Source organism: Pristis pectinata, chromosome 43 (assembly GCF_009764475.1).
Source record: "Pristis pectinata isolate sPriPec2 chromosome 43, sPriPec2.1.pri, whole genome shotgun sequence".
Taxonomy (NCBI): domain Eukaryota; kingdom Metazoa; phylum Chordata; class Chondrichthyes; order Rhinopristiformes; family Pristidae; genus Pristis; species Pristis pectinata.
The window spans coordinates 2,773,696-2,798,693 of record NC_067446.1 but is presented as its reverse complement, the minus strand read 5'-3'; the positions used below and the strand labels follow the sequence as shown (position 1 = coordinate 2,798,693).

At 53.3% G+C, this 24,998-nt stretch overlaps 1 protein-coding gene across 3 annotated transcripts in view; it reads left to right on the top strand.

The window, feature by feature from the left end:
• Positions 1-1,855: 1,855 nt before the first annotated feature.
• LOC127566590 (RNA-binding protein 10-like) overlaps positions 1,856-24,998 on the top strand; it is a 50,495-nt gene continuing 27,352 nt past the window's right edge. For 2 of the 3 annotated variants that reach the window (XM_052009068.1, XM_052009067.1), the window contains exons 1-5: positions 1,856-2,057; positions 12,161-12,233; positions 13,266-13,434; positions 18,659-18,832; positions 20,422-20,491. In XM_052009068.1, coding sequence (XP_051865028.1) covers positions 12,217-12,233; positions 13,266-13,434; positions 18,659-18,832; positions 20,422-20,491 — 430 coding nt within the window. In that variant the 5' untranslated portion in view covers positions 1,856-2,057; positions 12,161-12,216. The remainder of the gene's footprint in view (positions 2,058-12,160; positions 12,234-13,265; positions 13,435-18,658; positions 18,833-20,421; positions 20,492-24,998) is intronic. The other variant, XM_052009069.1, reaches the window with a different exon arrangement.

Below are 24,998 nucleotides of genomic sequence, written 5' to 3'. Positions count from 1 at the left end.
CCAGCTCCATCACGGGCACAACCCTCCCCGCCATCGAGGACATCTTCAAGAGGTGGTACCTCAAGAAGGTGGGGGGGAAAGTGTTGTTGAACCTTTTGAGGCGTGGGTCTTCAGGCTCCTGTACCTCCAGCAGCTATCGAGAAAAGGGCAAGACCCGGGGGGGGAGTGGGGTAGGTCCCTGATGATGGACGTCACCTCTTGTAGATGTCCTCGATGGTGGGGAGATCTGTACCATTCAATAAGATCTCTATCTAGCTTGACAGCAGAGGTTGGTACAAAATGGTGCCAATCGAACAGGCTGCTTTGGCCTGGGTGGTGTTAAGCTTCAAAAAGTTTATTGTCATGTGCACGTCCATGTGTGCACAGGTGCAATGAAAAACTTGCAGCAACATCACAGGCACATAGCATCAGATAAGCAGCATTCACAAGAAATATATAAATTAAACAATTTTTACAAGAAAGAACACAATCAGAACAAAAAAGTCCCATTTTAGTGTAAAGTGACCAAAGTGGTCATAGTGTCACTAAACTGTATGGTTTTGCCAGTTGGTTCAATGGTTGAAGGGAAGTGGCTGTTCTTGGGGTTGCACCCATCCAGGAGAGTAGGGAGTGTTCTCTTACACTCTTGACGTGCCTTGCAGACAGGGGAAAAGGTAATGCAGCGGATGAGGAATGCATGGACTAACTCCACCCGGGCAAGTGGGGAGCGTCCCGTCACACTCCTGACGTGCCTTGCAGATGGGGGGAAAGGTAATGTGGTGGATGTGGAGAGCATGGACTAACTCCACCCAGGGAAGTGGGGAGCGTCCCGTCACACTCCTGACTTGTGCCTTGCAGACAGGGGAAAGGGTAATGCAGCAGATGTGGAGTGCATGGACTAACTCCACCCAGGCGAGTGGGGAAGAGTTCCATCGTGCTCCTGACTTGTGCCTTGTAGATGGTTGGTAGACTCTGGGGTGTCAGGGGGCAAGTCACTCACCCACGGAATACCCAGCCTCTCCACAATAGCCATGGTGGTTAAATCACTACTGCAGTTGAGTTGCCAGTCGATGGCGATCTTCACAGCTGATGCCAGTGTTGAGCTACTCCTACTGACCCCACGGTCTCAACAAAGTCCCCTTACTCCGAGGACAGTGCACTTGGGGGACCGCTGTGCTATGTATGGTCGTAGTAGGATCTCTCCGCTTTCTCCTTAGACTAAGGGCCAACATTAGATTTACCTTCATAATTATTTAATTTTTCATGTCACTCTACAAGTATTTGTTTGCAAAGCGCTTGTTCTGAAAGGCACAATGCAAATTTTCCTTTGCAATTCACTTACTTAATTGCGGGCTCTTGCTCTGCAAAACATCCCAGTTACAATCTTTGTCAAGAGAGACGCTCATTCATAAAATCTACGGCAACGAGCGAAGGGGAGCCTCCGATGCTGTCATTGGTTAAAGCCGCGGGGTGACGTGCCAATTGGAGCGTGGTTCCGTCAATTAAGGAGCAGGAGCCAATTGAAATCGAGCAGTGGAGGAGAGGGCGGAACCTATTTACATGAGCCATTGTACCCAAAACACTTGGGAGGGGGGCGGTGCCTATTCAAATTCGGTATTGTGTCGTCACCTGGGTGGGCGGCACCCATGCAAATCAGGCGAGGGGAGACAGTTCTGTGGGGGAGGGCGGTTCCCATGCAAAGGAGTCCGCCGCTCTCCGCCAATGACGGGGGGAGCTCCGTGGCAACGGAGGCCGACGGACAGCCGCGGCGGCCGGCCAATGGGGAGCCGCGGCGCGGAAGGCGGGACGGAACGGCGGCGGTGGAGGGGGGAGGGGAGGGGAGGGGGGGGGGGGGGGGGGGGGGGGGGAGGACGGGTCCGCCATTTTATGCGTGCGTGTGAGGCGAAGGGGAAGGGAGGAAAACCCTCGGCGGCAGCCCCAGCCCCGGCGCAGGACGCCTCAGAGCCGCCCCTCTGTCAACGGGAGGCGACCCCGGGTCCTTATTTTGCGTCCGCTTCCCTTTTAATGTGGGGTTTTATTTTGATTTGCGGAGCGATGGTGCCAGCAGCCATTTGAAGGTAAGACATGGCTGCACGTTAACCTCGTTCCACCCCCCCCCCCCCCCCCCCCATCCCATGCACAACATTTCGGGCTGAGGGAGGGGATATGAGAGGAAATATTGGTGCAATTTAAATAAACATGCTGCATTAAAGCAGGAGTGGAGTGGGGGGGGGGGGTAGGGGGTAGGCCACAAGCCTGGGCATGGGAGTCCTGGGGGCAGAGGGAAAGACTGACAAGGGTGATGGCTGGGCTGGCAGGGCTTGGGTGACGAGGAGAGGCTGGGGGTGTTTTCCTGGGGTGGGGGTACAGAGGTTTATGAGCATCATGAGGGGTGTGGATGAGGTGGGTGGTCACAGTGTTTTGCCCAGGGAGACTAAAGCCGGGTGAGAGGGGTGTTATACAGTGTTGGTACCGTACCCCGGTGTTACACAGTGACAGACCCGTCCCCACCGGTACCGTACCCCGGTGTTATACAGTGACAGACCCGTCCCCACCGGTACCGTACCCCGGTGTTACACAGTGACAGACCCGTCCCCACCGGTACCGTACCCCGGTGTTATACAGTGACAGACCCGTCCCCACCGGTACCGTACCCCGGTGTTATAGTGACAGACCCATCCCCACTGGTACTGTACCCCGGTGTTACACAGTGACAGACCCGTCCCCACTGGTACCGTACCCCGGTGTTACACAGTGACAGACCCGTCCCCACCGGTACCGTACCCCGGTGTTACACAGTGACAGACCCGTCCCCACCGGTACCGTACCCCGGTGTTATACAGTGACAGACCCGTCCCCACCGGTACCGTACCCCGGTGTTACACAGTGACAGACCCATCCCCACTGGTACCGTACCCCGGTGTTACACAGTGACAGACCCATCCCCACTGGTACCGTGCCCCGGTGTTATACAGTGACAGACCCGTCCCCACCGGTACTGTACCCCGGTGTTATAGTGACAGACCCGTCCCCACCGGTACCGTACCCCGGTGTTATAGTGACAGACCCATCCCCACTGGTACTGTACCCCGGTGTTACACAGTGACAGACCCGTCCCCACTGGTACCGTACCCCGGTGTTATAGTGACAGACCCGTCCCCACCGGTACCGGACCCCGGTGTTATAGTGACAGACCCATCCCCACTGGTACCGTACCCCGGTGTTACACAGTGACAGACCCGTCCCCACCGGTACTGTACCCCGGTGTTATAGTGACAGACCCGTCCCCACCGGTACCGTACCCCGGTGTTATAGTGACAGACCCATCCCCACTGGTACTGTACCCCGGTGTTACACAGTGACAGACCCATCCCCACCGGTACTGTACCCCGGTGTTACACAGTGACAGACCTGTCCCCACCGGTACCGTACCCCGGTGTTATAGTGACAGACCCATCCCCACTGGTACTGTACCCCGGTGTTACACAGTGACAGACCCATCCCCACCGGTACCGTACCCCGGTGTTATAGTGACAGACCCATCCCCACTGGTACTGTACCCCGGTGTTACACAGTGACAGACCCGTCCCCACTGGTACCGTACCCCGGTGTTACACAGTGACAGACCCGTCCCCACCGGTACTGTACCCCGGTGTTATAGTGACAGACCCGTCCCCACCGGTACCGTACCCCGGTGTTATAGTGACAGACCCATCCCCACTGGTACTGTACCCCGGTGTTACACAGTGACAGACCCATCCCCACCGGTACTGTACCCCGGTGTTACACAGTGACAGACCCGTCCCCACCGGTACCGTACCCCGGTGTTATAGTGACAGACCCATCCCCACTGGTACTGTACCCCGGTGTTACACAGTGACAGACCCATCCCCACCGGTACTGTACCCCGGTGTTATAGTGACAGACCCGTCCCCACCGGTACCGTACCCCGGTGTTATAGTGACAGACCCATCCCCACTGGTACTGTACCCCGGTGTTACACAGTGACAGACCCATCCCCACCGGTACTGTACCCCGGTGTTATAGTGACAGACCCGTTCCCACCGGTACTGTACCCCGGTGTTATAGTGACAGACCCGTCCCCACCGGTACCGTACCCCGGTGTTATACAGCGACGGACCCGTCCCCACCGGTACCCTACCCCGGTGTTACACAGTGACGGACCCGTCCCCACCGGTACTGTACCCCGGTGTTATACAGTGATGGACCCGTCCCCACCGGTACCGTACCCCGGTGTTATACAGTGATGGACCCGTCCCCACCGGTACCGCACCCCGGTGTTATACAGTGACGGGCCCATCCCCACCGGTACCGTACCTTGGTGTTATACAGCGACAGGCCTGTCCCCACCGGTACTCTACCCTGGTTTTATACAGTGTCAGATCCGTCCCCACCAGTACTCTACCCTGGTGTTATACAGTGTCGGATCCGTCCCCACCGGTACTGTACCCCGGTGTTATACAGTGTCGGACCCGTCCCCGCCGGTACTGTATCCCGGTGTTATACAGTGTTGGTCCTGTCCACACCGGTACTGTATCCTGGTGTTATACAGCGATGGACCCGTTCCCACTGGTACTGTAACCCGGTGTTATACAGTGACAGACCCATCCCCACCGGTACCGTACCCCGGTGTTATACAGTGACAGACCAATCCTCACCGGTACCGTACCCCAGTGCTATACGGTGACAGACCCGTCCCCACCGGTACCATACCCTGTTGTTATACAGTGATGGACCCGTCCCCACCGGTACTGTACCCCATTGTTATACAGTGTCGGACCCGTCCCCAGCGGTACTGTACCTTGGTGTTATACAGTGACAGACCCGTCCCCACTGGTACTGTAACCCGGTGTTATGCATTGACAGACCTATCCTCATCGGTACTTTAGCCCGGCGTATACAGTGACAGATCCCTCTCCACCGGTACTGTATCCCGGTGTTATACAGCGACAGACCTGTCTCCACCGGCACTGTACCCTGGTGTTACGCAGTGACAGGCCTGTCCCCACTGGTACTGTACCCCGGTGTTATACAGCGACAGACCTGTCCCCACCAGTACTGTACTCCGGTGTTATACAGTGACAGACCAGTCCCCACTGGTACTGTAACCTGGTGTTATACAGTGACAGTCCCGTTCCCACCTGTACTGTACCCCGGTGTTGTACAGCGACGGACCCATCCCCACCGGTACTGTACCCCAGTCTTATGCAGTCTCAAACTGGAGGGCATAGGTTTAAGGTGAGAGGGGGAAAGATTTCAAGGGGAGTTGAGGGCAATTTTTGGGTGGTGGGTACATGGATTGAGCTGCCAGAGGAAGTTGTAGAAGTGGCTCCAATTACAATGTTTAAAAGACTTTCGGACAGTTACATATGGTACAAACAGGTACAAAAACAGCATGCGGAATATAGTGTTACAGTAACAGAGAAAATGCAATGCAAGTGGACAATTAAAGTGCAAGGGCCACAGTGCGGTAGATTGGGAGATCAAGAGTTAAGGCAGCATCTGTAGAGGGAAGTGGGCAGTCAATATTCATTTCCCTCCACAGCCGCTGCCTGACCAGCTGAGTTCCTCCAGAGCAGTCTGTTGTGTCAGCCCAGGTAGTGTTCATGGATGGTTCAGAAACCTGATGGTGGAGGGGAAGATGTTCCTGAATCATTGAGTGTGGGTCTTCAGGCTCCTGTATGGTAATAACGAGAAGAGGGCATGTCCTGAATGGTGAGGGTCCTCAGTGATGGATGCTGCCTTCTTGAGGCGCTGCCTTCTTGAGGCACTGCCTCTTGAAGATGTCCTCGATGGTGGCGAGGGTTGTGCCCGTGATGGAGCTGGCTGGGTCTACAACCCTCTGCAGCCTGTTGCATTCCTGTACGTTGGAGCCTCCGTACTAGGCAGTGATGCAACCAGTCAGAATGCTCTCCACCGTACATCTCTATGTTATGAACCTCACGTACTCTAAAGGCATTTGGAGGCACAGTCAAACTTGCTCCCTACTGACCCGAGAATATGTGCCAGCAAACAACTCTAGGCTCACTATCCCGTTTTCCAAAGATTCATCCTGTGGGAGATCCCCTCTGACTTCCTCGGAGCAGCATTCGCTGCCCTCTGTGGCCTTGTCCTTGGATTCATCCCTCGGGCTGCCGAGTCCTAACGTTTGGACCGTTGTCTTCGGGATAAGTGGTGGCCCACTTCAGACTGAGATAACAATGCTTTTTCATTCCAAGGGCTGTGAATCTACCCCAGAGGCCGTGGTTGCCCGTTGCTCGTGCATTCGGGACTCGGATTGAGAGATTTCTTTTTTTTCCATGTTAAGTGGATCTAGTGTTTCAGTTTGTGAGATGTGCTTCGGCTACAGTTCTCTGGCTAGCCAGGGGAACTGAATCGTAGAATCATAGAACAGTACAGCACAATACAGGCCCTTCAGCCCACAATGTTGTGCCGACCTTTAACCCTCGCCTGAGACTATCTAACCCCTTCCTCCCACATATCCCTCTATTTTAAATTCCTCCATATGCTTATCTAGCAATCTCTTGTGTTTGACCAATGTACCTGCCTCCACCACTGCCCCAGGCAGCGCATTCCACGCCCCAACCACTCTCTGGGTAAAAAACCTTCCTCTGATATCTCCCTTGAACTTCCCACCCATTACTTTAAAGCCATGCCCTCTTGTATTGAGCATTGGTGCCCTGGGAAAGAGGCACTGGCTGCCCACTCTTATCTATTCCTCTTCATACACCTCTATCATGTATCCTCTCGTCCTCCTCCTCTCGTCCTCAGTCTCTCCTCATAATGCATACTCTCTAAACCAGGCAGCATCTTGCACCCTTTCCAATGCTTCCACATCCTGAATCAAACGCTCAGTAGATGCAGGGCTCAAGTGGGACCCTTGCAGAAGCCTTCAGCTCTGTTAACCAAGAGAGGATGCTTAAATTGGGCTGTCTCCAGGTTTTGTCACAGAGAGGCGCACAGCGCAGAGGCAGTAAAGCCCATCGAGTCCGCATTGACCATCTGCCACTCGTTGAATGTTCATCAGCATCCAGCATCTGCTGTATGGGATCCTCATCACTGGATCCATGCTATAGACCCAATCCCAGCCTTAAGGGGTCAAGCAAGAGAGTCTCCTCCACCTCCCTCAGGGCGATGCTTCCCGACGAGTGGAGTTAATCCACAGGACTTTCAGCCTTCACTGTCTCCACTCCAGATCCCAAGCTTTGGAACGTAACAGGCTTCTTCACCGGAGCGTGCCAGGAGGAGCCTTGCATCAAAGATTCCTTTCCGTGCATCTATAGAAATTAACCTGTATTATGAGCCTCGTGTACTCCAAAGGGTTTCGGGAGGATCCCGACAATTCGTCAACGTGGGCCGCTTCCTGCGCCACGGGAGGCACCTCTTGGTGACGCCTAACACGGATGAATAAATCAGGGAACGGGCAGTATTTTAAGGCAGGAGTGTTGAAACTGTGGCTGGGAGCCAGTCGGTCAGCAAGCACGAGGGCAGTAAGTGACCTGGCTACGGACCTTTGGATGGGTGCAAAGAGAGCATTAGAATGGGAACAAATCTGTGTAAATTTGAAGTACCTGGCGACGCAGGTAGACGGTGGTGAAGGCGGCATCTGGCACGCTGGCCTTCATCAGACAAGTGTATTGAGTTCAGGAGTCGGGACATCATATTATTGGTATTGGTTTATTATTGTCACTTGTACCGAGGTCCAGTGAAAAACTTGTCTTGCACACCGATCGTACAGGTCAATTCATTACACAGTGCAGTTACATTGAGTTAGTACAGAGTGCATTGAGGTAGTACAAGTAAAAACAATAACAGTACAGAGTAAAGTGTCACAGCTACAGAGAAAGTGCAGTGCAATAAGGTGCAAGGTCTCAACAAGGTAGATCGTTAGGTCAGAGTCCACCTCATCATATAAGGGAACCGTTCAATAGTCTTATCACAGTGGGGTAGAAGCTGTCCTTGCCTTGGTGGAACATGCCCTCAGGCTCATGTATCTTCTACCCGATGGAAGGGGAGAGAAGAGAGAATGACCTGGGTGGGTGGGGTCTTTGATTATGTCAGCTGCTTCACCCAGTCAACGAGAGGTAAAGACAGAGTCCAAGGAGGGGAGGCTGGTGTCCGTGACGCACTGGGCTGTGTCCACAACTCTGCAGTTTCTTGCGGTCCTGGGCAGAGCAGTTGCCGTGATGCATCCAAATAGGATGCTTTCTATGGTGCAGCTGTACAAGACATTGGCCTGGCCACCTCTGGAGTATTGCGTACAGTTCTGGCTGCGTGTATAGGAAGGGTGTCATTAACCTGGAGAGGCTGCAAAATAAGATTCACGAGGATGTTACCAGGACTGGAGAGCTTGGGTTTATAAGGAGTGGCTGGATGGGCTCCCTCACCTACCAACCTTCTCCCACCTCCCACCACCCACCCCCCCCCCCCCCCCCCCAACCCCACCACTCCACCGGAATTCACCTCTCACCCACCAGCTCTTGATCCACTCTCCCCCCCCCCCACCCTTTTTTATACCGGCTCTCTCCCCCTTTTCTTTCCAGTCCTGATGAAGGGTCTCAACCTGAAACCTCGACCTGTCCATCTCCCTCCACAGATGCCGCCTCACCCGCTGAGTTCCTCCGGCATTTTGTGTGTGTTGCTCCAGATTCCCAGCACCTGCTGTCTCTCTTGTGTCTCTGATAGGCTACAACTCCACCCCCCCCCCCCCCAACTGTGAATGGTCACAATCTTGTCCCCAGGGTAGGGGAGTCCAAAACTAGAGGGCACGGGTTTAAAGTGAGAGGGGAATGATGTAAAAGCAATTTGTGGGGCAAGGCTTTCCACACACAGGGTACAATCGCAACATTTAAAAGGCATTTGGACAGTTACGTGGATAGGAAAGGTACAGAGGGATATAAGATAACTTTGTCAGTCACAGGTACATCAAAACACACAGTGAAATGCATCTTTTGCGTAGTGTTCTGGGGGCAGCCCGCAAGTGTCGCTACGTTTCCAGTGCCAACGTAGCACGCCCGCAACTTCCTCACCCGTACATCTTTGGTATATGGGAGGAAACCGGAGCACCCGGAGGAAACCCACGCAGATGCGTGGGGAGAGAACATACAAACTCCTTACAGACAGTGGGCGGGATTGAACCCGGGTCGCTGGCGCTGTAAAGCGTTACGATAACTGCTACAGTACCGTGCCTGCCAAACGCGGCTCGCTCGGTTTGGCACAGACGAGTTGGGCTGAAGGGCCTGTTTCCATGCTGTCTGACTCCATGACTCTACCTTTACGCTCCGTGAAGCAAATTTGATTGTTTAATCGGTTACTGAAAGGCTTGACCTGCGTGGTGTGTATAAGTGAACTCCACTGGGTCTGAGGAACCTCTGTTTGAGTTGACATTCATTACGCGCACTTCATCATAAGCTGCTGCCAATAAATGCACCTCGTGTTGAGAAGAAAGATGGAGGATCAGCCCACTGGTGTTGGCGAGTAGACCCTGACTCGGTACTGCTGTAGTATCAATGATACTAACTTCCAGATGCACAGCTAACATAGAACATAGAAAACCTACAGCACGATACAGGCCCTTCGGCCCACAAAGCTATGTCGAACATGTCCCTACCTTAGAAATTACTAGGCTACCTATAGCCCTCTATTTTTCTCAGCTCCATGTACCTATCCAAAAGTCTCTTAAAAGACCCTATCGTATCCACCTCCACCACCGTTGCCGGCAGCCCATTCCACACACTCACCACTCTCTGAGTAAAAAACTTACCCCTGACATCTCCTCTGTACCTACTCCCCAGCACCTTAAACCTGTGTCCTCTTGTGGCCACCATTTCAGCCCTGGGGAAAAGCCTCTGACCATCCACATGATCAATGCCTCTCATCATCTTATATACCTCTATCAGGTTACCCCTCATCCTCTGTCGCTCCAAGGAGAAAAAGCTGAGTTCCCTCAACCTGCCTTGAAAAGATCCCATTATTGAAAGTCTTGCAAGAATATACGAGTTCTCCTGCGCTAACCTCATCACTGACTAATAAAATCCTCTGCATTTCTTTACAAGACCTTTTGCCTCCACCATCACCTGGAGTGGTTAAGTACATTCAAGGGTCAAAGCTCTTGACCTGCACCTTGAGTGCACTGACCCAACAGAGACTGGGGGGGCAGTGGGGGGGGGGGGGGAGAGCAGGTTTGCCACTTACCACCACCCCACAAGCTTCCCACCTTGCACACTGCCCTGATGTGGGAATGGATATTATTCACCCACAACCTCGCACTTCATGGCCCTTCAGCCCACCACGTCTGTGCTAACCATAAGGTGCACATCTACAACAATCCCACTCGACCATGTGCTCACTCTGAAGAAGGATCCCTGACCCCGAAGCGATGACCGCCTGCTTTTCTCCACGGACGCTGCCTGGCCTGCTGAGTCCCTCCAGCACCGTAGTGTTTTTCGTCTAGATTCTAGCATCTGCAGTCCTGTGTTTCTCTTCCCACTCTCACTTCTCCATTAACCACCTCCTTCCCACCCTCCCCAATGTTTCACGTGCCACCAGTAGGGGCAGTTGACATTAACCTACTGACGGGCACCCCTTCGGCACGTGAGAACAAACCAGAACACCAGGGGTCAACAACAGTCGCATGGAGCATGGGCAGACATCGTCCGAGCCCAGGATCAGACCCAGGTCACTGGAGCCGTCATCCAGCAGCACTAACTGCTGCACCACTGTGTAATCCCCAACCTTTCATTGTGGCATTGTCACTGTATAACACCGGGGTACAGTACCGGTGGGGACGGGTCTGTCACTGTATAACACTGGGGTACGGTACCGGTGGGGACGGGTCTGTCACTGTATAACACCAGGGTACAGTACCGCTGGGGACAGATCCGTCGCTGTATAACACCGGGGTACGGTACCGGTGGGGACGGGTCGGTCACCGTATAACTCTGGGGAACAGTACCGGTGGGGACGGGTCTGTCACTGTATAACACCGGCGTACAGTACCGGTGGGAATGGGTCTGTCGCTGTATAACACCGGAGTACGGTACCGGTGGGGATGGGTCCGTTACTGTATAACACCGGGGTACGTTACCGGTGGGGACGGGTCCGTTACTGTATAACACCGGTCTACAGTACCAGTGGGGACGGGTCTGTTACTGTATAACACCGAAGTGCAGTACCAGTGGGGACAGGTCTGTCGCTGTATAACACTGGGGCACAGTACTGGTGGGGACGAGTCTATCACTGTATAACACCGGGGTACAGTACCGGTGGGGACGGGTCTGGCGCTGTATAACACCAGGGTATAGTACCGGTGGGGACGGGTTTGTCACTGTATAACACCGGGGTACAGTACCGGTGGGGACGGGTCTGTCGCTGTATAACACTGGGGTTTTGTACCGGTGGGGATGGGTTCATTGCTGTATAACACCAGGGTACGTTACCGGTGGGGACGGGTCCATTACTGTATAACACCGGGGTACAGTACCGGTGGGGACAGGTCTGTTACTGTATAACACCGGAGTACGGTACCGGTGGGGATGGATCTGTTACTGTATAACACCGGGGTACGGTACTGGTGGGGACGGGTCCGTTACTGTATAACACAGGGGTACAGTACCGGTGGGGATGGGTTTGTCGCTGTATAACACCAGGGTACAGTACCGGTGGGGACGGGTCCGACACTGTATAACACTGGGGTACAGTACCGGTGGGAATGGCTCTGTTGCTGTATAACACCGGGGTACAGTACTGGTGGGGACGGGTCTGTCGCTGTGGCATTGCTGGGTTTATAAAACAAGGAAAGGGGTATGGAGAATTTAACACATCAGAGTGAGTTAAAGAGAGGCTGTCACTTGGTCCAGAAAAGGGAAAAACAGGTTTCTTTGCACTTTTGCATCCCCCCCCCATAAAGCTTTCCCCCCTCCTCTATAATGTCTCCTTCTCCTTGTGATACCTTCCTCCCTCCTCCCACCTTTCCCCTGCCCTGTTTCACCCTACAGTTGTCCTCCCCAAGTGCACCGAGGTAATTTCTGCCGGTTCCCTGGTTGAGACCACTTAACCCAGCACCCTTCACCTGTTGAGTAGTGGGTCGATGTGATTTGTCTTTACTTTGCTGCGAAGCGGGTGTGCCCAGTCGATCAACAGGACTCTCTCTTTGTTCCAGGGGAAGGCAGCAGTTGTGCACCTGACGTCTCTGGCCACACCGTCTGGGAGGGAGAGATGGAGTATGACAAACGGTAATTCAGTAAGCCCAGCTGACTGTCACATTTCATTCGCTTTTCCATCTGCATTTATGGGCCTCTCCAGATAAAGATTCTGCAGCGAAACTCTGACAATCTGCTGTTAAACTCTTTGGTCAGGCATCGGGCTGTGCTGCCTTCCATCTCACCTGGGCCCCACTTCCTCTGCTGCCTTTAAGATGAGCTCCCCGTGCTCCCTTTAACACACAGGGTCTCTTACCTCCTGCGCTCCCTTTAGACGTTGGGCCTCCAGTTCCCGGGCCTCCTGTGAAGTCTGGGCTCATTTCTCATGCAACCTTTAAACTCACCGGAGGGGAGGGGGCCAGGTTCCCACACTCCCGTGGTCCCTGTGCTTTTAAACTCACTGGATCTCTGTTTCCCGCACTGCCTTTAAATCACCCCGGCCTTGTTTCCTGTATAATGACTGGCTCCGCACTCCCTTTAAGCTCACCGGGACCCCGTCTCTGCCCCCAGAACATTCTCAAGTAATGCAAAAAGATGTACATCGAAACACACAGTGATATACATGTGACTAATAACTCGATATCAATATCTTTGAGCTCCCTTCATCTGCAGAGTTTAAGGTAAGATTTCTTTATTAGTGACATGTACATCGAAACACACAGTGAAATGCATCTTTTGCGTAGAGTGTTCGGGGGGCAGCCCGCAAGTGTCGCCACGCTTCCGGCGCCGACATAGCACGTCCACAACTTCCTAACCCGTACGTCTTTGAAATGTGGGAGGAAACCCATGCAGACACAGGGAGAAGGTACAAACTCCTCACAGACAGCAGCCGGAATTGAACCCGGGTCACTGGCGCTGTAATGGTGTGACGCTAACTGCTACACTGCTGTTTTGCGGGTTTGCGAGCACGCGCCTTCGTGGCAACTTGGCCTCCACCCCTTTCTGGACCCACCCATGAAATTAGGTACCCGGGGCAGTGGAGCGGGTTGTCGTACGGCAGGGGGCGGTGTTGAGTGAAAGGGGAGTTGGGAAATAACCCGGCTTTCATCTTCTGTCTCTCCGCAGCGCAAGCCGCGGTGAGCGGCTCGGACGCTATGGGAACGAGCGGAGTAAGGATGACCGGCGGGATCACGACTACGGGGACATGGATTACAGGTCCTACGACCCGGACTATGACTGCGACGCAAGCAAGGAGTACGGGCAGCAGGAGAACTGGAGCTACGACCAGTCTGAGGTACGCCGCCATGCCGAGAGCGGCGATAGCGCGGTCGTTTTCCAGGCCGTCGGCTGGAACGGCAAGGATGTACAGCAGCCAGATTCGCAGAGGGGCAAGCTGCGGTTTACAGAGAGCCATTGACGAGCGAGTGGCGCGGAGGGCTGGCAAGTCATTGGGTGGCACAGTGGTGCGTCTGGCGCCACCGCTGCCTCACAGCGCCGGACGCCCTCCTGCCTTCTCTGTGCGGTGTGAAAGTCAACCTGCGCTCTGTAATAAATCAGACAACAACAGAGCCAAAGAACTACAATTAATGCTTTATGAGTTTAACGCTAGCAGGAGTGAGGGATATAGAGAAAGAGTAAACAGTGTAACCCGAGCTCTGTACGAGGCTCACTCAAAGATGCACCAGTCAGTGTGTACTTTTATACCCCCTTCGTGAGAAACCTTCGTGTGAAGTTGCACTTACTACAGCAATTGCTCACGTCAAGCATTTAGCAAAACAAGATATAGAAACATAGAAAACCTGCAGCACAATTCAGGCCCTTCGGCCCACAAAGCTGCCCCGAACATGTCCCTACCTTAGAAATTACTAGCCTTACCCATAGCCCTCTATTTTTCGCAGCTCCATGTACCCATCCAAAAGTCTCTTAAAGGACCCTATTGTATCCGCCTCCACCACCGTTGCCGGCAGCCCATTCCACGCACTCACCACTCTCTGAGTAAAAAAACTTACCCCGACATCTCTGTACCTACTCCCCAGCACCTTAAACCTGTGTCCTCTTGTGGCCACCATTTCAGCCCTGGGGAAAAGCCTCTGACTATCCACACGGTCGATGTCTCTCATCATCTTATACACCTTTATCAGGTCCCCCCTCATCTTCCGTCGCTCCAAGGAGAAAAGTCCGAGTTCACTCAACCTGTTCTCATAAGGCATGCTCCCCAATCCAGGTAACATCCTTGTAAATCTCCTCTGCACCCTCTCGATGGCTTCCACATCCTTCCTGTAGTGAGGCAACCAGAACTGAGCGCAGTACTCCAAGTGGGGTCTGACCAGGGTCCTATACAGCTGCAGCATTACTTCTCGGCTCCTAAATTCAATTCCACGGTTGATGAAGGACAATACACCGTATGCCTTCTTAACCACAGAGTCAACCTGTGCAGCCACTTTGAGTGTCCTATGGACTCAGACCTTAAGATCCCTCTGATCCTCCACACTGCCAAGGGTCTTACCATTAATACTATATTCTGCCATCATATTTGACCTACCAAAATGAACCACTTCACACTTATCTGGGTTGAACTGTCTTAAAAAAACTTATTTCTTTCTCACCCACACCTGGCCTCACTTCCAGCCATAACTATAGTCACCCCACGGTTGAGGTAATGTCATACCATTAACCCTTACATTGCCAGACATTAACCCTTGCATTCCCGGTCATCTTTTACAGTGGAGTTTGCACCTTCTCTCTCTCCAGGTGCTCCGGTTTCCTTCCACGTCCCAAAGACGTGCAGGTGGGGTGGGTTAATTCGCCCCCGCTGTGGAGGTGAGAGCTGGGAGTGTGAGGAGGATAAAACGGGATTTATGCAGGATTTAGTGTGCTGTACCTCTCTCTGACTTTATGGAGTCCAATGTGGGGTGATGTGATCTGACAGTAAGAGGGTACCCGTTTAAGACGAAGATTGGTGGAGCAGTTTCGTCGTGAGGAGAGACTGGAGAGCCTGGGTCTGTTCTCAAAGTCAAAGTCGAGTTTATTGTCAGACGCACAAGTCCATGTGTGCACTGGTGCAATGAAAAACTTACTTGCAGCAGCATCACAGGCACAGAGCATCAGGTACACAACATTCATAAGAAAAACATAACATCAAACAAGAAAGAACAAAAAGAAAGTCCATTGTAGTGCAAAGTGGTCATAATGTTGCTAAACTGTAGAGATTAGGGTTGTAGGGTTGTGCAGGTTGGTTCAAGAACCGAATGGTTGAAGGGAAGTAGCTGCTCCTGAACCCAGTGGTGTGGGACTTCAGGCTTCTGTACCTCCTGCCCGACGGTAGCTGCGAGAAGACGGCTCGGCCCGGATGGTGGGGGAGCTTTGATGACGGACGTTGCCTTCTTGAGGCAGCGCCTCCTGTAGATACTCCCGATGGTGGGGAGGGATGTGCCCGTGATGCATTGGGCAGAGTCCCAACACTCTCTGCAGCTTCTTGCATTCCCGCATGCTGTACCAGACCATGATGCAACCAGCCTGTTCCCTGGAGCGGCAGAGGTTGGGAGGGAATGTGATTGAAGTACATAAAATTGGAAGGGTATTGATATGGTAGACTGCAGGAAACTTTCCCTCATATCAGGCGTAGGTAAAACTAGAGGACAGAAGTTTAGCGGGAAGAGATTTAGAGGGGACCTGAGAGGAAATTCACCTTCACCCAGAGAGTAGGTCAAGGTGTTTAAGTTAGCACTTGAATTGCTTAGGGCTATGGACCAAGTGCCAGGCGATGGGGTTAATATGGAAGGGTGCGTACTGGTCAACGTGCAACGGTTGGCCTGAACGACCCCTTTCCGTGCCGTACACTTCTATAACCCTGAGGTGACAGAATTTATTCCTTCCGTGGGTTGTGAGTCCCCAGACAGCTGCAGAGTTTTTATGTACCTTTTAAAGCTGAGCGATTTCTGCTCAATAAAGGAATCTAGGGCAATGAGGAAAGAGGGCACGGTTCGCGAGCGATAACCTTCCGGCTGTAAGGTGGTCTTTGTCAGTATGGCGTGCTTGGAATAGATGGAAAACCGGTCAAGTCAAGGTGAAAGTGGTTTGAGGACATCCCTCTCTTCCCTGGTCAGACCCCACATGGAGTACTGTGCTCAGTTCTGGTCGCCTCACTAGAGGAAGGGTGTGGAGGCCATAAGAAAGGGTGCAGAGGAGATTTACAAGGATGTTGCCTGGATTGGGGAGCATGCCTTATGAAAACAGGTTGAGGGAACTCGGCCTTTTCTCCTTGGAGCGACGGAGGATGAGGGGGGGACCTGATAGAGGTGTATAAGATGATGAGAGGCATTGATCATGTGGATAGTCAGAGGCTTTTCCCCAGGGCTGAAATGGTGGCCACAAGAGGACACAGGTTTAAGGTGCTGGGGAGTAGGTACAGAGGAGATGTCAGGGGTAAGTTTTTTACTCAGAGAGTGGTGAGTGTGTGGAATGGGCTGCCGGCAACGGTGGTGGAGGTGGATACGATAGGGTCTTTTAAGAGACTTTTGGATAGGTACATGGAGCTGAGAAAAATAGAGGGCTGTGGGTAAAGTGGGCTAGTAATTTCTAAGGTAGGGACATGTTCGGCACAGCTTTGTGGGCCAAAGGACCTGTACGTGCTGTAGGTTTTTCTATGTTTCACTTGGGAGTCATGGAGTAATACAGCATGGGAACAGGCCCTTCAGCCCCACATGTCCATGCTGACCACGGTGCCCACCAAGCTAGACCCATTTGCCCGTGTTTGGCCCGTATCCCTCTAAACCCCTCCATCCTAATGTCTTTTACATGTCGTTATGTTGCCTGCTTCAACCACTTCCTCTGGCAGCTCATTCCATATTGACGAAGTTGCCCCTCGGGGCCCTTAAATATCTCACCTCTCATCTTAAACCTGTGCCCTCTAGTTTTTAGTTCCCCTTCTTTGGGAAAAGGACTGTGTGCATTCACCCTATCTATGCCCCTCATGATTTAGCACACCTCTCTAAGTCATCTATAAGCTCAATCACAGTCAGATATATTATTACTGTCTCTGAAATTTGTTGCTTTTGTTAGGTACCAGCAACAATAGAAACACAATGAGCCATGTAGAAGTGTTAGAAACTATTTTATTGATAACTACTTGTAATAATAAGAAAAGTAAAAACGTTAGATATTAAACATTGCCCCCAAAAGTGAACTCAAAAATGTGTGTGTGGCAAATTCCCAAACCCCAAGGCTAGGAATAGTTCTCATAGTTCAGTTCAGCAAGTCATAAGGTAGAATGGGAGCAAAGGCTTTTGCAAAACCACCGTTGACTGGAGAGAAAGTGTAGAGAGAATTTACGAAATCCACATATTCCACGATGGAACCCATACGACACCGAAGATCTCCATTGCTTTGTTCCAAAGTATCTGCCACCCTGAGGGCACTGGATACGTGGCCGCCCACTACAGGTTAACGACAAAGTGGACTCCACTTGATTGTGTAGTGACAGACACAGCTATTGTTCTTCATCCATAGATACAGAGACTCAGTCAGTCTCTCCCTCTCTACCACCCCTCTCTCCCCCCTCCCCTCTCCCCCCTCTCTCCCCCCTCCCCTCTCCCCCTTCTCTCTCTCCCCTTCTCCCTCCCCTTCTCCCTCCCCTTCTCCCTCCCCTTCTCCCTCCTCCCCTCTCTCCCCCTCTCTCCCCTCCACTCCCCCCTCTCTCCCCTCCACTCCACCCTCCCCCTCTCCCCCCTCTCTCTCCCCCCTCTCTCCCCCCTTCTCTCCCCCCTCTCCCCCTCTCTCTCCCCCTCTCTCTCCCTCTCTCTCCCTCTCTCCCTCTCCCCTCTCCCACTCCCCCTCTCCCTCTCCCCCTCTCCCTGTCCCCCTCTCTCTCCCCGTCTCTCTCTCCCCGTCTCTCTCTCCCCATCTCTCTCTCCCCGTCTCTCTCTCCCCTCTCTCTCCCCCCTCTCTCTCCCCCCTCTCTCACCCCCCCCTCACCCCGCCTCTCTCCCCCCCCTCTCTCCCCAACTCGATGCAAACAGACAGAGCGCTCCAATCATAGTCTTGCCGTGTTGCAGATAACACACACACACACACCCACACACACACACACACCTACTACTACTACTCTACTGTCCAGGTGCCTTAAAGGGACATTCCCCAAGTAGCAACCTGGCTCGTAACACTTTGCAGTGACATAAATTTAACAATAAATTACAAGAATAAATAAATAGTGCACAAAAAAAAGGAATACCGAGGTTCAGAGGTCTGATGACGGAGGGGAAGGATCTCCTACGTTCAAGGGAATGAAGTCCCAGCCTGGCCAACCTTTCCCTATAACTCGGGCCCTCGAATCCCGGCAGCATCCTCGTAAATCTCCTCTGCGCTCTTTCCAATTTAATGAGGTCTTTCCTACAACAGGGCGACCAAAACTGTACCGAGCACTGCAAGTAACTTGCTTGCCCACCGCCTCCCCGTCCGCCCCTCGATCATCACAGTTCTCCGTCTCACGCTGTCTCATGTCTAACCCCTCGCCCACCCAGGACTACAGAGAGGACAGTGACAGCTACAAAAGCTACGACAACCCGGAAGAGGCCTTCAGCTTCCCAGGAGATGGGGACTACAGGGACCAGGACTATCGAAGTGAGACGGGAGAGGACAAGGCCAGCAGGATCGTCATGCTGCGGATGCTGCCCCCCTCTGCCACCGAGAATGACGTATGTGAGAGAGGGAAGGGCAGACGTTGTTGGTGGGGTGGCGCTGCGGGTAGGGTTTGTCGGTACTGAGGGAGCGCAGCCCCAGGAAATGTACCAGCTCGGATTCTGCGGGTGCTGGAATCTGGAGAGACACACACACACACACACACACACACACACACACACACACACACACACACACACACAGCGCTGGAGGAACTCAGCAGATCAAGGCAGCGCCCGCGGAGGGAAATAACCAGCCGATGTTTCTGGTTCGAGACCCTTCGTCAGAACTGGAAAGGAAGAGGGCAGAAGCCGGGAACCTTCCCTTTCCAGTCCTGATGAAGGGTCTCGAACCCGAAACATCGACTGCGTGGATGCTGCCTGAGCCGCTGAGTCCCTCTGGCACCTTTCGTGTGAAGCGTCAAGGAGTGCTGGACGAGAAGGATTCCTGTCAGTGTTCTGGAGTGACATTTATTCCTCTGTTATTACCTCCCTCAGTTTTTTTTAAAGACAAGTAACCAGCTTTTCCAGTCACGCCCATTTAGCATGGAACAATGCAGACCAGGAACAGGCCCTTCGGCCCACAGAGTCTGTGCTGAACACGATGCCAAATTAAACTAAATCCCTTCTGCCTGCACATGATCCACATCCCTCTACTCCCTGCACAGTCATGTGTCTTTCTAACAGCCTCTTAATCCCCACTCTCATATCTGCATCCATCACTACCCCTGGTTCCAGGCAGCTATCACTCTCTGTGTCTGGGAAAAAAAACTTGCCCTGCACATCTCCTTTCTCCCTCTCACCTGAAACGCATGACCTCTAGTACTTGACATTTCTACCCTGGGGCAGGAAGAAAGGTTCTGACTGTCTGCTCGTAATCTTATAAACTTTTGTCTGGTCTTCCATCCACCCCCCTCCCCTCAGCCTCCGCCGCTCCAGAGAAAACAACCCAAGTTTGTCCGACCTCTCCTTATAGCTTGGACCCTCTAATCCAGGCAGCACCTTGGTGAACCCCTTCTGCACCCTCTCCAAAGCGTCCACATCCTCCCTGTAACGGGGGGGGGGGGGGGGGGGCAACCGGAACTGCGCGCAATGCTCCAAGTGCAGCCTGACTGGTGTTTTACACAGCTGCGATGTGACTTCCCGACTTTTATACTCGACGCCCCGACCGAAGAAGGCGAGCGTGCCGTGCGCCGTCTTCACCCTCCTGTCTACTTGGATGTCCTCCCCAGGTGACGCGGCCATTCACTTGGAACCCAGCGGACTGTATTCGCCGCGGTCTCCTCCATGCCGGAGGAACTGAAAGCCGGGGGTGGGGGGGGGGGGGGGGGGGGGTGGTGGTGCGGTTGCTGCGGCCCATCACTCTAAGTCCTTGTCCTGCTCTCCGCACTCTTTCCAACGAGGCCCAACCCAAAGTCCGTGGCTGCAATGTGACTTCCTCTTACCTGCTCCTGTTTCGGCTGCAGGTCATGTTGTCCTGATCTGGTCGCTGACTTTGGAAGTGGTGGGCAGGGGGGGGGGGGGGGTTGCTGGGAGGAGTTGTGTTGCTGCTGTAGAAAGTCCGACCGTCTGTCACTGGGGTTTCTTTCCACTGCGTGTCCTTTCAGATCCGAGTACAACTGCAGTATACCGGTTACCAGCCGCGGGAGGTCCGCCTAATGAGGAACAAATCCTCAGGTGAGATTCCGTTGTGGGTTTTAAAGGACGATCCAGACTCCCTTGCTTCATTCTCCCTTTTTGCTCCGGCATCCCTTTATTTCCCCCCCCCTCCCTTTTTTTTTAACTTGTTTGTTTTGTAACCCGGATGCTGTGTGGCTCCGAGCATCGAAGTAAGCTGTGGTGGTCATGGTTACGTGTGGTGCCTCTGCCGTACGAGGGGGTTTGCTGTTACCCGTTGCCGTGCTCTGTTCAAAGAATACTGCTGTGATATTCGTACACAAAATCTCTCTCCCAACCTTCCCACCCCACCTGGTTTCACGTTGTCGGATTCTAAAGTGTTATGGTTCACGTTCTCCGAGGTAATTCTATTGTTTCCCTACGTGTCTCAGAGATGTCTTGAATGTTGGATTTCTGATCATTGCCAGTGCGTTTTTTTTCCACAACAAAAGCCAAGCCCCGGGGGCTTGTTTCAAGTGGGACAGAATTGTAAAAAGCAGAGCATTGTGCTTTCAAACATGTACTGGTCTTCACTTGGAGTAGTGTGCACAGTTCTGATGATGTGTAGAGACACTGGAGAAGGCGCGTGCAGGTTCGCGAAGGCGAGGCCAAAATTACTGGACCGGTGGCTGCCCTCTTCGCTCCCACCTCTGGGGTGTGATCTAGGAGAGGTCTTTCAAATTCCGAAAGACACGAGGAGGGTGATGTCTCACATCTGTTAAGTTTAAGGCCACGGGAAGTCACCTGAATTGGGGTTTCCAGTCAAGCCTGCTTAGCCGGAGAGAGAGGGGGAGTGGAGGAAAGTGGACCTTGTTCCGGCGGGCAGTTCTTTTGGAGGGGAATTAATTAAGTGCAGGAGGAGAAAAGGAATAGAAGGATGAGGGGGCGCAGGCTCGTGTCGACCGTAAACACCGGCAGTGAGCAGTTCAGCTAATTGTCACGCCCACAGAGCTGGAGGAACTCGGCAGGTCACTTGGCATCCCTGTAGGGAAATGGACGGTCCGACGTTTTGGCTCCAGCCCAGCTGAAGGGTCTTCAACCCCGGAATGTCGGCTGTCCATTCCCTTCCACAGATGTTGCCCGACCAGCTGAGTCCCTCTGGCTTCCTTGTGTGTGGCTCCGGTGTCTGTGGTCCCTTTTTGTCTACAGTTGTCCTGTTTCTGTGAAGCTGGCAGAACTTAGAAAGAACTTGGGTCAGCTTCCTCTAGCCTGCATCGCCACGCTAGACCTTTGTGCCATCTTGGGATTGGTATTGGTTTATTGTTGTCACTTGTACCGTCATCCAGTGAAAAACTTGTCTTGCAAACCGATCGTACAGGTCAATTCATTACACAGTGCAGTTACATTGGGTTAGTACAGAGTGCATTGAGGTAGTACAAGTAAAAACAATAACAGTACAGAGTACAGTGTCACAGCTACAGAGAAAGTGCAGTGCAATAAGGTGCAAGGTCACAACAAGGTAGATCGTGATCTCAGAGTCCATCTCATCGTATCAGGGAACCTTTCAATAGTCTTATGACCGTGCGGTAGAAGCTGTCTAAATCTGATGGTACGTGCTCTCAGGCTCCTGTATCTTCTACCCAATGGGAGAGGGGAGAAGAGAGAATGACCCGGGTGGGTGGGGTCTTTGATTATGCTGGCTGCTTCGCCAAGACAACGAGAGGTAAAGTCCGCAGAGGGGAGGCTGGTGTCCGTGATGCGCTGGGCTGCGTCCACAACTCTGCGGTTTCTTGTGGTCCCGGGCAGAGCAGTTGCCGTCCCAAGCTGTGATACATCCAGATAGGATGCTTTCTGTGGTGCATCGATAAAAGTTGGTGAGTTGGGATTGATGTCGGGTCAGGAATGGACTCAATCTGCTCTACCTGTGGGTAAGAGGGGCAATTGGGATCAAGGTGCTGAAGATAGATGGGAGGGGGGACATTAACAGGTGGTTAATGGTCGGCACAGACCCAGTGTACCTCTCTGTGACTAAACATCAGAAGCTCTCGGAGCAGATTGAGGCGGCTCCCTCGGAATGAGACTGGGAGTTAAATGTTTCAGGCCCAAGGTTCTGCCTCGTGTAGGATTAAGGAGGGTCTCCTGAGCCCAGGTCACACGGAGGGCTCCCCCTGGGGTGCCTGACCATCCGCCTACCCGGCGTCGTTCCACCTTCCTGCAAGAGGGTCACCTCCAAGTGCCGAGGGGTAGAAAGACAGAGAGTGCGTGAGGCTGCCGAGAGCAGAAAGGGTGAAGTGAATCATCCTGCATGGAGTCAAAACTCTGCACAGGCCTCCGCCCAGCATCTGCTCGTTCCGGGTGCAGGTCTGGCTGCCCGTTCTGTCTTTGATCAGTTGTTCTCTTCAAGGTGGCAGAGGTCAGGGGACGGTTGCCTTGGGTTAAGCAGGTGAGTTCTGAGCTTGGGCGCCCTGTTAGCACGTGGCATCCAATCCTCTTTCTGAGGGTGGGGGGGGGTGGTGGGGGGAATGGTGAGCTCTGATCAGGAAAGAAGCGGTGGCTCTTCTACAAAGTTAAGACCCTCCTGTGGTGTGACTTTTGTTGGAGAGGTGGTGACAGTGGCTGCACTTAAATGGCGTGCGACGATTTGTTCTTGGGCTGCTGGCGCCTGGCGCTCCTCGGAGAGGTGGCCCCAACCTCACGGGTCCCTTCAAGAGGCACCTGTTGGCGTTGTTGAGGGGTTAGGCTATCTTGCAGCCCCGAAGTGGGCAGCTGCAGTTTTGTGTCTTGACGAGAATCTGATGGCTTTGTGGTCAGAAATGAGAGCTGCTTCTCCTTCCAGATATTTTAACTCAAATTCTCGAGTTGCCCTGGAGTACTTGTGGTCTGCTTGTACCTCTCATTACTAGTTCAGTATTAGAATCCATGCACTCCCGTATCCTGGGTTGCTTTCCAGTAATACACCTAGTCTGCGTTTGGTCTCACCAATATGGAGGAGGTCACACTCGGAGCACCGAATGCAGTAGATGATGTTATGGGAGGTGCAAGTGAATCTCTGTGTCACTTGGAAGGACTGTTTGGGTCCCGGGATGGATGTGGTGTGGGGGCAGGTGTTGCATCTATGGCTGGTTGGCAGTGGAAAGTTCCTGGGCTGGGAGTGGGATGGGTTGATAGGTCGTTGATAGGTTCTTGGTTGGTGAGGGGGTTAAGAGTTACGGGGAGAATGGGGTTGAGAAAAAATCTGCCACAATCGAATGGCGGAGCAGACTCGATGGGCCAAATGGCCTAATTCTGCTCCTGTATCTTGTGGCTAACCCCTGTACTCCTCTAACTCAGGTGACTGGTCCAGTCATAGAACCCCATCCACTCCTTGCACCCTGGACTGTTGGTCCGGTTACAGAATCCTGCACTCCTACAAGATGCTGGCGGGGCTGCCTTTGGAGTGCTGCATTCGGTTCTGGTCACCCCGCCCACAGGAAAGATGCCATTCAAGCTGGAACAGAGCACAGAGGAGACTTGCGAGGATGTTCGAGGGCCTCAGTTATAGTGGGAGGTAGAGCAGATGTAGGACTTCATTCATTGGAGTGTAGGAGAACAAGGAATGATCTTAAAGAGGTGTATAAAATTACAGAGGGGCGTAGATAGGGTGAATACACACGGTTGGGGAATCAAGAAGTATTGGTATTTATTATTGTCACTTGTACCGAGGTACAGTGAAAACTTGTCTTGCATACCGATCGTACAGGTCAATTCATTACACGGTGCAGTTACTGGAGGGCATCGGTTTAAGGCGAGAGGGGAAATATTTAATAAGGGACCTGAGTGGCAACTTTGACACCCAGAGGGTCGTCCGTATGTGGAACGAGCTGCCAGAGGAAGTGGGTGAGGCAGGTACATCAACGACACTGGGACAGGTACACGGATGGGAAAGGTTCAGAGGGATATGGGCCAGAGGCGTGACAATTGGGACCAGCTTAGATGGGCAGCTTGGTCGGCATGGACGTGTTGGGTCGTAGGACGTGGCCCCTGTACCCTGAAATGCTCTGCGAGGAAACATGAGGCGCTCTCCGTTGGGCGAGTGTCCAGGGTGGGTTCGAGGCACAGGGAGAGAGGGGGGAGGTAGATCAGAAACAGCCGCGCGTCTTGGGTGTGAAGCCCGCAGGTGCGTTTATGAGCCCTCAAGCAGCCTGCCCCCGGTGTGAGACATCGCAGTCCAACCCACCTAGCTTCATGGGGACAAATCGCGAGGCCAGGCACAGTATGGGTGGGGCGCTCTGGGGGCAGAGCGGCCTCCCGTGGAGTCAGTGGGGGGAGGTGGTGCGCAGCGGGATTCTCTGTGCTGTGCTTCCGTGGCGCTCATTTCCCACCACGAGGGGGGGAGGGGGGGGGCGGGGCGTTCCGTTCTCGCTCCATCCCCACCACCGGGTGGAGTGTGCAAGGAGACACCCCCACCCTCCGCTCCCTCCCTCCTCCCCGTGTGCTCCAGCTGGGCAGAGGTGTCCACGCCAGGTCCCGGGGGAGGGCCCTCCAACCGTACTTCTGTCTTGCTCTGCCATGGGGGTGTGCACGCCCAACGTGACGGGGAGGGTGTCCC